We start from the raw sequence: 11,342 nt of genomic DNA, 5'->3' as shown, positions 1-11,342 counted from the left end.
CAAATGTCATAGTGCACACCAATAAAATGAAGACCTCTTCAGAACTGTCTACATTAAGCTATACCTCACTACCCAACTTTCCTCATAATACTTACACTGTAATTACAGCTTTATGACTCCATCATAACTTGTTAACAATAGCCTAATAAAACAAGCCTCAGGATATTGCATTATTCTCTTGAGTTCAAAAGAGGAAAGGGATGTGACCCATAGAGGCCTCTAAGACAGGAAGAAAATATTACATTATATATTAAAGAGCACTTGGAGCTGGTCTGAAGTGAGTGGGAGATTTCTTTAAAAGTATGAAAAGCAAAGCAGATACTCTACAGTCTTATGTCTAGGGATATAACGATACACTCGACCCACGATGCGATGTGATTCACGACACTGGGTTCACGATACGATTTTTCCCCGATTTTTTTAATCTGAAATTGAAGACAAATTAAGTTTCCTTTTAATATTTCTCTTAAAAAATAAAATAAAATACTGTATTTGTGATTATCTTTTATTTATCTAAATAAGGAATTCCCTTTTATTTATGAGGTAGGTGCAAACTATGCAAAACAATTTTGAATTAAACTCGATTTGGCTGAAAAAACCCCAAATTTGGCAACCAGGCATATAGCGCCAGTTACGTCAACCAGGCGAGATGTATAGCGCCAGCGCCCTCTGCTGTTTAAAGTGAATATTGATTCATTTTACATGTCATTTTTACATGTACATTTTTCAATCGGTTATTAACTGTCTTGTGGTGAATCGTTACATCCCTACTTATGTCTACTACAGTATGAAGGTCTTGTGTCTTTGTTTTTTCCTCCCAATTTCCTCCCAACATAGTTGTATCCAATTACACAATTGCATTACGCTTTCTCTCTACTGATGTTGATCTCCACCCTGGTTGAGGAGAGCCAAGACTGACACACGCCCCTTTTGTTTGTGTTTCTTTTCACCTGCACAAGGCGAGTTCATATGTGGATCAGCTTTGTGTACAGAGAGACACACCCTGATCAACACATTATCCCTCGACCTTGTGCAGGCACCATCAATCAGCCAGCAGAGATCGCTTCCCACCCTGTATGAAAAATAAGCCAATCGTTGTTTGTGTAGCCCGACTGAGATTGTTTATACAGACTGAGAATATACATACACTTGCATTTTATTCAAATAAATTAACATTTATACCCAAAAAATTTTAAATTAAATTATCTTTTTTATCTATACAATCAAAATACAGTATTTGCTTTGCACTGGAACAAAAAACAAAACGTTAAATAGTTTCACACACACACACACACACACACACACACACACACACACACACACACACACACACACAAAAGCAAAGCCACTTTTGACAAGTAACTTCTAACTTCTGCAGCTTGTAAATATAATTTCAATTTTTCAAGAATTCTAAACTGTTTTAATGTTTGGATGTTAAAGCAGGTTATAAAGATGATAAATAACATTATTTATTTTTGTATTTTTTAATAATCATGCATAAAACATGAATATAACATTAGAGACGACATTATTAGCAATTGTAATGAACACAAAATATGTAACTGTTTAACTGCATTATATAATTTACATATAAATCTAACAGATGGTTAAAGTGAATGTTAAGATTTGAGTCTTTTATTTTGTAGAAACTTTTATTTTGTTTTTGCGCCGGTTTGTGTTAAGATCAAAATCATCGTCATCATGGAGCGACAGTTTTCACCGCTGCACATGTGAGCAGCTCCTGTCTGGGATGAGTGTAAAATTCAGGTGATTGTTCAGTTTTATTTTATTCGGTTTTATACACAACAGTCTGTATTTAAAGCTACAGGAAATGTGTTGATTGTTTTTATATAATCGCATTAGTGATCTACACACTGAGATTGGTTAAAATAACAAAACTAGTAGTAAAAATGTACTTTTAAATCAGGAGATCCTTCAGTAAATCATTAACAGCGCTTATTTTGTTTATTCTATCGACCTTTAGTGCATGTATGTACTAATTATTTACACATACGGTCTGAATTTGGATTAAATAAGTACATTTAAGAAAATACTGCGTATTCATAAACAATAACAGATCGGTTATTAAAAAAAGTATTTAAAAGTTCAAACATTCAAAGATTACAGATTAATAACATTAATAGTTTTGCAGAGCTGATGTGTACATCTAAAGCTTGCAGACTTCTATAGTGAGTAATAATTAGCTTTTATTTTGACCCAAATATTAATTCTCCCAGTGTCACTCCGAGTGGCTCAAAATGTCAAAGTCTTACATTTATTTTTATAAGGATTTAAGTCAGGATCTCCTTAGTCTTTACCAATGGTTCAACAAATCTTGAACACATCTCTGGTTGGTGTTTATATATCAAAAATAAAGCTGATTAAGAGTGTTTTTAAGTTTCAGATAGTTTAATCATGTAGTAACCCACCTTGAGGTCATACAGACTAGCAGAATGTTTTAAGATCAGTAATATTATGTTGGGGTTAAAGCCTTTTCCAGGATGCAATCTCATCAGCCTTGCTGGCCATGTACTGGCCAACACTACATCTGTCTCTAGTCTTGTCTCCTTTAATTACTTTTTAGATTAGAAATGTTTTTTTGTATTTATCATACTGTGTTTTATTGCACTGTGTATATCATATTGTCTTGCACTTTTTGTTCTGTTGCACTCTGGTCCTGGGGGACCATTGTTTCTCTTCAAAATGTACTTGTATAGAGCTGAAATGACAATAAAGCCTCTTTTGAACTCTCTTGAGTTGCAATTTATAATGCCATTCTAGCATTTTTTTCCATCCAGCTGTGTATGTTCGTATCCACTCAAGTGTATTCATGCTAATAAAATGTAAATGTTACTTTCAGAAGGAGGACCAGAAGAAGCATAAATGCAGGTGTAACTGAACACATCCAAGCAGCTGTACAGGTCTTTGCAGTCATCCCATGCTTTTGTATTCGACGGATTAAACCAAAGTGATGGTGTTGAAGATGGGAGCGAAGGACAAGAGATATTTTTCAGAGAAAGGACAGAAGAAGATGAACAAGAGGCCTGATAAAGGTAGAAAAGGTGGAGAAGGACGCCTTGGTGAGGAAAGAGGACCAAGGAAGCGTCTGGATGCCATGACGGTGGGCTACTTTCGCCGGGTCAGTGACAGACTCGGTGAAGAATTCGCAGATGATGAGGAACGAGGTAAGATGGACTTAGGCACCAGGTAGATTTTGTAGTAGTGCAGCATTTCTCACCACCCCTTTGATCTGACTTTTTTCTTTTCTTTATATCAGTTCTGTTTGTGGAGAATGTTCTGACGGAGGTGAGAGAAAAAGCTGCTCTGGTCAGCATGGATATGACGGGTAGCCTGACTCTCCAGAAGCTGCTCTCATTAGCCGAACTCCACCAGGTTGGCGAGGTGCTTGCTGAACTGGGTGGAGAATCGGGAACAGAGTTTAAAACTGTGTCATGTGACCGATGTGGTGGTCATGTTGTTGAAAGTGCCCTCAGACAGATGGCCAGGTGGACGGGTAAGCACGAGACATTTCAAACCCACTATAAATAATGTGGATGTTACAGTTTAGAACGCACTGAAGCTTTTTGCACCTCTCACCATAGAGGCCGGTCAGTCTGAAAAGAGCAGCAGTGAAAACGAACAAGTGGACTCAGAAGCTGAGGATTGTGGGATTCTTGAGGCTCAGGTACTAACTCTGTGCGGAGTGGTGAGAGAAAACATCGAGGATTTTATCAAAGACCCTCATGGATCCCACGTGCTCCGAACACTCATACACGTCCTCGCAGGCTGTTCAGTTCAAGAGCAGCCTGATACACGTCCAGGTGGGTCAACACTTTTACACACGCTGGTACTTTTACCTTTAAAAGTCTTTACATGGCGCCTCACAGCAAGAAGGTCCTGGGTTTGATTCCCAGGTGGGGCAGTCTGGGTCCTTTCTGTGCATGTTCTCCCCATGTCTGGGTGCCATCTGGCAGGCATATACTAAGTAGATACTAATTGGCCACCATATCTGCAGGGTGGGGGCCGGACTATGTGTGGGTGGGTGGGTGTTTATACGCTGTGTAAGGACCCTGATTGGCGGAAGAGACGCCTGTGCAGAATGCATGGGCGAGAAGAGGAGGGCTGTACACGTGTATGAAGAGGCGTGTACAGCGACGTGCTCTCCTCGGATGCAATCTGGTATCTCTCAGCAGCGGGAGACAAACTTGAGTCACTAAATGAGGAGAAAATGCATTAAAAAAAAAAAAAAAAAAAGTTTACACAAAAAATAGATGGAAAACACTTTATAGGCCTGATCCTACACACATCTTCAGCCAATTGCACATAATTGTTTTCAACAGCGACTACATTTATGTCAAATTGCTGTTGGCCACCATGGGGGTCAGGGACCCAATTTTGTAAGCTAGTAAAGAGTCTAAAAATTAATTAAATCATCTTTTTACTTGTTCTTCTTATATAAATAAAATGACCTTGTTCTTTTAGCTAAAAAGCAGAAAAAAGCTGAACCAGAGCTGACAGACTTTGAAGCACCGTCATCATTCTGGTGGGAGTTTAAATATCTTTCAGACTCCTTGATGGAAAATGTAAATGGTGAGTCCAGATCATTGTTTACCAGTTTAATTTACGTTCCTAAATTGAAAAAAATTAGGGCACTTAGGTGGCGCAGTGGTAAAACATGCTACACAATGTGGAATAAAAAAAACAAGTATTAACATGTGAGTTGTTTTTAGAACTTTTGCATGTTCTTTAGATGATAATTTACACTGTCGTTTTCCAGTCTGTGCCACCAATCCCACCGCCAGCGCCGTGCTCCAGACCCTTCTGACAGTCTGCCACAGGAAGAGGCCGATACTCGGAAAGAAACTGAACAAGGGCATCATGGGATACCTGACCTCTCTCAGCTCAGCGCCTGGCATCAGGTCAGTTGAAGTTGAGAGTCATAGAACCTCTAAATTTTATTTATATCTGTTTATTTCTGCATTTTCTCCCTTTTACTCCTGATTTAGTGTACCCAATTATTCTTCCGCTGCTGGGAATCCTGATTGTGTTTGAAGAGGGTATATTTGCCTGATCCACACCCTTTCTGACACATGCACAGTCCTAAACTGTGCAGAAGTGGATGAGCTTCATGTGTCTAGGTCTGCTAACCAGGGTCCTTGCACAGTGTTTGAAGACCCGGCCCACTTACTCCGGCCTTTTTGCCACCCAGCGGACTCTGTGGCCAATTTTGTCTGCTACAGGCACTGCCAATTGCCCAGCCGACCTGTAGCAGAGCCAAGATTCAAAGCGAAGTTTTCAGAATCTCAGCGCTGGTGTGCCAGCAGAATATTATTTTTATTTATCTTGTCCAGGGTTGAGGCAGGTCCAGTTCCACCGTGAAACACTGGGCGCCAGGGAGGAATACAGGGAGCCAGTCAATCACAGATTTGGACATCCCTCCTCAGATGTAGATATTTACGTCTGTGTTCCAAAATGCCTTTGCTGTTCTGTACTCGGCGACCTCATTTCACCGTGTGGTGAAGCCTATTATTTCTTCCAGATGGCAGATTATCACCACAATACGAAACTGTGGCAGCAAACATTTGTGAATAAACACTTACTTTAACTTTCTTAAAACATGAATCTATCCATACGCAGAAAAAAAAATTAAATGGCATCTCAGTTTTGTTTTTATTGTTCAGGGGTTTTATCATCCTTACACTAAGGCATGTATCTTTTTAATCAGCTCCATCAATTCCAGCTTGGTGAAGCTCATGTTGTACAGTTGTGTTGATGCCGGGTCATTGTGGTGCTTATTCGGCCCTCTGTTTACGATGTGGCTGTTCTTTTTGGGCAGTTTGTTCCTGTCAGTTAGTTCCATGTGACCACTGATCCTCTTGGCTGATGCTGTTTGCCTGTGTTTGGCCTTTGCTGTCATAACTTTTGAGGCTTTTCCTAACAAATGAAATAATGATGTAGTTTTTTGGGACTGATGAAACTCTAATCAGGGCACTCGTGGTTTGGCCTGTTGAAAATTGCATTATTTGTAGAGTTGTAGAGGAGTGGATGCTCAGCAGTTAAAGCACCAGACTAGTCATTAAAAGGCTGCAGGTTTAAGTCCCACTGCTGCCACGTTGCCATTGCTGGGCCCTCAAGCAAAGCCTTAATCTTAAGTTGTTTGAATTGTATTTAGTCACAACTGTAAGTTGTTTTGGATAAAAGCAAGCTGCATTTTCACTGGGTGTTTCTGTTATTTTGTCCACAATCTGGCTCCTTTTCTCTCTGTGCAGTCCACTCTTGGTGTTTCTGAAGGACCAGTCTTGCAGTCGACTCATTCAGACAGTGTTCCAGTTCTCCCATAAAGCCTTATTACGAGAGACCTACAGGAACCACCTGAAGAACCAGCTGATGCCCTTGGCCCTTCATCCATTCGCAAACTACACCGTCCAGTCATTAATAGCAGCCTCGGTTAATTGTAAAATGGTACGTAGGCTCAGATTTATACAGAAAGCAGATTAATACACCCCGAACTAGTAACGTTATCATTATCAGTTTGGCCAAAAGTATGTGGACACTTGCCGAACCATGCCTTTATGGGTCCTGTCATGCTGGAACAGGAAACAGTTTTAATGGATGTACCTGAAACTCTTCTGTCTTTCTCTTTTTGTCCTCTGTCAGTTCCTGAAGGTGTTTGATGAGTTGTCACCCGGGTTCGAGGCCATCCTGGCGGCGGGACATATGGGGGTGATGGTACAGCTAGTGGAGAGCTGTGTACACAGAGAGGAAACACAGGCTGACATGCTGACCTGGCTCCTACAGGTGAGACCTTGTTACCACACTTCTGCAACCACTTAAACAGGTAGTTTAATAAAACTGAGTTCAAACTGCATTTTGTTTTATTTTTATATGTAACCCAAATCTGTCTTTTTTTTTTTATTTTTTTTTTTTTATCACAGTGTAAACTGACAGTCACTAGACACCAAACATAAAACATGTGCCACATAGTCAATTTACAGCTGGTTGATCTCAGTCTGAACAGCCAGATCTGGTGTGAATCTTATCAGTTTAAGTTGACATTCCTATCGTAAGACATGTTTTACCACTGCTTTGTCTTGGTCAGGGTTGTGGTGGGTCAGGGTGTCTGAGAGGACATCAATCAGTTGCAGGGCTCGGACCCCCCCCCACTCCCAAAAATAGCCAATCATGTATATAGGTAGACGCTCAATCGGCTGACAGCACAGCTGGGAATTCAATCTCTGTGTCCCAGCGGTAGTGGGCTTGTGTTATTTACCACTAAGCCACCCATGCACTGGCAGAAACGATATTGAAGTTTCCCATGTGAATGAAGAACAATGAACTGATCACCTTAAGTGCCATTAGTAATTTTCACTGTCAGTCCAAATCGTAAATAGTTTCTTATTTTCTACCATGTTTTTATTATTATTAAAGAATCAAGCTTTTCCCCTCAGTCTACAGCGTTACATGCATTACCACTCTCCACCAGCAGATGTCACTAGTTACGTTCACTTCGTGCTTCAGGTCTGGTGCCAAACAGTGGATCTTGATACAGATTTGAAATTTTATCTGGTCGTGCAAAAACTTTAAACGAAATTAAATTTTTCTATAGATAAGTAATAGATGAAAGGGATGAAACATCCTGAACATATTAATAGAGAGACATGACGAGTGCAGATGTGTCCATGAGAGAGCTGCATAATATAATCATTAACATCCCACCATGATTTGTGTTCATAAACGTCAGGAAGGCTGAACTGACCTCAGTCTCAGTGGCTCTGTTATGATGGGTGAGGGGTTGGGGGGCATTTTTACATACAAATGTAAAAAAAAAAAAAAAATTTGTAACCACCTATTTCAGGTTTAATGAATAAAGATGTATACCTTACTGTCTTGGATATTAAGATTCATACTCAAAGAAATAAAACTTCTACTAATAAATATAATAATAGAATTATTTTATTAGTGTTATTATTATTGTTATTGATAGTACTGTAAAAAATTATAATTCAAACCATAATTATAACAGGTTAAACTAAAAAATATTGAATGTGATGGCAAACTTTTAAAGCCTGATTCACACTTTGCTATTGTGTACACATGTTAACAATATTCGTGTGTGTTTACTAAATAATATGAACTGGATCCTCTTCCAGGCTTTTCACTGCAGTGAACCAGCAAGCCGACACCTCTCCTGTCTTCCTCTGTTCCTGTCCTTACTGACCTATGAGGTGTACTACAACACAGAGGCAGCAGAGGGTGACGCTGCCCCTCAGGTACCCCACACCTCGCCCTCACAAGGGTCACAGGTCTTTATTACCTACAGGAATCTCACCGCCACTGCTGAAACACACAACAGAATATTAACCAATGTGTAAAATAAGCTACATAAGTCTTGAGTTTGCTGTGGTGTTATTAGGAAAAAGAGAGAATAGATAAATGTGTTTTAAATATTTAAGCATTAAAATATGACTTCAGTTATTATGAATTATAAAAAAGTCAGGATATCAAATTAATACTGACATTCACTTTAATCTTTTTCCAAAATTCTTATATTTATTACTGCAGGTAAAGAAAATGTGGTTATTAATTCTGCCAGATAAATGGGGGTGAGATTTAAATTACATAAAAGTAATAAAAAAAAAAAAAACCCAGATATGTTATATTCATTTATATTACCAAGTTCTGATTACACTGACTGATTTAAGCAGAATGCACTTTTCTTATGTTGATGGACAGTTGTAGCCTAGTAGTTAAGGTACTGCACTAGTAATCCAAAGGTTGCTGGTTCAAGCCTCACCGCTGCCAGGTTGCCACTGTTGGGCCCTTGAGCAAGGCCCTTAACCCTCAATTGCTTAGACAATATACTGTCCCAGTACTGTAAGTCGCTTTGGATAAAAGCATCTGCTAAATGCCGAAAATGTAAACGTTGTAAATCCAAGATTTTACTGCCATCATGTCATAGTGTGACAGAATTCTTATAAATCTGCCGAAATCTGAATTGTTCTGTGACAGTCCAGCATTTTTTCCATGTTTATAATTTAGAAAACTTAATGAAGTGATTAAGAACATCCAGATAGAAATTAAAAGCAGCTTGTTGTGTGCTGTCATGCTGTCAGGCTGGTCGAGCACGAGGAACCGTACAATTAAAAACACACTTGGGAGGCGCAATCTTGTTTTATTCTTAAAACAAAACTGCTATCAACGTGATAACCAAAAATGTGTGGACGCACCTCAAGGTGATTCGGTTTAAGTGTCTCGGACACACCTATTTTAAAAAAAAAAAAGCTTCCATATATGCTTAATCAGAACAGTTTGAGGAAGGCACCCACTGAATTAAAATGTCTAATTATTACAGAGTTCCAGACTTCCATGACAATTATGTGGGTTCAATCCCCAGGTGGGGCGGTCCGGGTCCTTTCTGTGTGGAGTTTGCATGTTCTCCCCGTGTCCGCATGGGTTTCCTCCCACAGTTTAAAAACGTACAAGTGAGGTGAATTGGAGATACAAAATTGTCCATGGCTGTGTTCGTTAACCTTGTGAACTGATGAATCTTGTGTAATGAGTAACTATCGTTCCTGTCATGAATGTAACCAAAGTGTAAAACATGATGTTAAAATCCTAATAATAATAAACAAACCATGACAGTTATGTACCTTACAGGTGTATGTATACTTTTGATTTTAGCTGTGTAATGTTGAACATTTATTAATGTATTAATTTGTATTTAGGTAATACAATAAACAAAAACTAAAGGCATATGTTCTCACCCCCGACCACAAATATATGAAGCACATCTGCATGATTTCTGTGTTTTGTTTACGAGGTATGTGTCTGTGGGTGCTGGAACACATAGTGGTCAAACACCTGCACCTGTTTTTTTAGCCAGCTGGCCTTGAGATTAGAGTGGAACGATATGATGGTCCATTTCATCCACAGCGCCCCCTCACGATCTGCTACCACGGCTCGCGTCTGGTCCAAGCGCTGGCCCGCTTCAAAGATCGCTCCATCCTGATGAACAGCCTGCACGGCCTGAGCCCGGCCAATCTGGTGAGCCTGGGCACCGAACAGACGGGCAGCCACGCCCTGCAAGCCCTCATTACGCTGTCCAGTGACAAGGGGAAGGGCAAGATCCTGAGAAAGCTGGAGGTGAGGTGGAGAAAATATCAGAAAAAAATAGTTTGTTGCTGACCCCCTGATCTCTTAATCTTTTTTTCCTCATTAGGGGTTGTATACTCAGTTCGCCTGCTCCAGATATGGTAGTCGGCTGTTAGAGGCTGTGTGGAACAGCGCCCCCATTAGTCAGAGGCAGAGCATTGCAGAGCAGCTGGGTGAGTTACCTGCAGCTTTTAATCTATTTTAGCTATCAGTTGTCAGTTGACGTCTATGAGGTATAACATCACTCAATAAATAAGCTTAATAAATCTGGAAACATGGAAATCTGTTCTAATCGTGGCTTAAAATAGAAATGAAAAACTGCTCTGTGAACAAGACTAATAAATCGTAAAATATACAGCATCTAGAAAACATGCAGTAGCTGACCAAAGAGATTATTGGACTAATCCCTGCACCTCTTCGTTCTCAGTCCCCAGTGAGTCCCAACTGAGGTCGGATCAGTTTGCGCGCCACGTCTGGGCGAAATTCGGGCTGACGCACTTTCAGAAGAGACGCGGTGCCTGGCTGGAGCTCCAGACCGGCGAGTCTAAGAAGAGAAAGATGTTCAGCGACATCCTGGAGTAAATGCTTCAGACTGGTACTGTTTCGGAGGGCTTAAACGAGGGTTAAATCCCCTCTGAAATCCTACACTGTTATCACGGCTCCCGCAGGGTTCTGTTTAATCCTCTGGTATTGGATTCAATTACTGCAGAGGGTAAAGTGAGCTCTTTCAGTGTAGGTGATGAGGATTTTTCTACATTTTTGTACCAATAAACGTGTGCATTTGTTCTGTTATTCGCAATAAGATTTTTAATCGTGGAAAGTGAATGAATTATGTGTAAATATTTTATAAGTACATTTAAATAACCTGTATTGTGAGATTACTTTACAGTAAAGCATCACATACATTAAATGGATGTACCAGCATCTTTCAACCTAACTTCAGTCTGCCAGATCTTTTTTTTTTATATTTATTACACAATTTGTTTGAATAAAAATGGAACAGAACTGAAATACACTCATAACAGAAGTCTAGGGGCAGGTATTAATCTTAGTTCATAAACTTACACCGATCAGCCATAACATTAAAACCACCTCCTTGTTTCTACACTCACTGTCCATTTTATCAGCTCCACTTACTGTATAGAAGCACTTTGTAGTTCTACAATTACTGACTGTAGTCCATCTGTTTC

General features: G+C 39.8%; 1 protein-coding gene across 1 annotated transcript; it reads left to right on the top strand.

Annotated features, from left to right (window-relative positions):
- Nucleotides 1–1,719: 1,719 nt before the first annotated feature.
- Nucleotides 1,720–11,080, top strand: LOC134302499 (nucleolar protein 9). The gene is made up of 12 exons (XM_062987617.1): nucleotides 1,720–1,767; nucleotides 2,861–3,185; nucleotides 3,278–3,514; nucleotides 3,603–3,821; nucleotides 4,483–4,590; nucleotides 4,778–4,919; nucleotides 6,270–6,462; nucleotides 6,658–6,798; nucleotides 8,151–8,270; nucleotides 9,934–10,143; nucleotides 10,220–10,325; nucleotides 10,580–11,080. The coding sequence occupies exons 2-12, from the start codon at nucleotides 2,972–2,974 to the stop codon at nucleotides 10,732–10,734; spliced, it is 1,845 nt and encodes a 614-aa protein (XP_062843687.1). The 5' UTR covers nucleotides 1,720–1,767; nucleotides 2,861–2,971; the 3' UTR covers nucleotides 10,735–11,080.
- The last annotated feature ends 262 nt before the right edge of the window (nucleotides 11,081–11,342 follow it).

This window comes from Trichomycterus rosablanca, chromosome 25 (assembly GCF_030014385.1).
Source record: "Trichomycterus rosablanca isolate fTriRos1 chromosome 25, fTriRos1.hap1, whole genome shotgun sequence".
Classification (NCBI taxonomy): Eukaryota; Metazoa; Chordata; class Actinopteri; order Siluriformes; family Trichomycteridae; genus Trichomycterus; species Trichomycterus rosablanca.
Note: the sequence above shows the minus strand (reverse complement) of the source record. Positions and strands in the feature narration are given on the sequence as shown.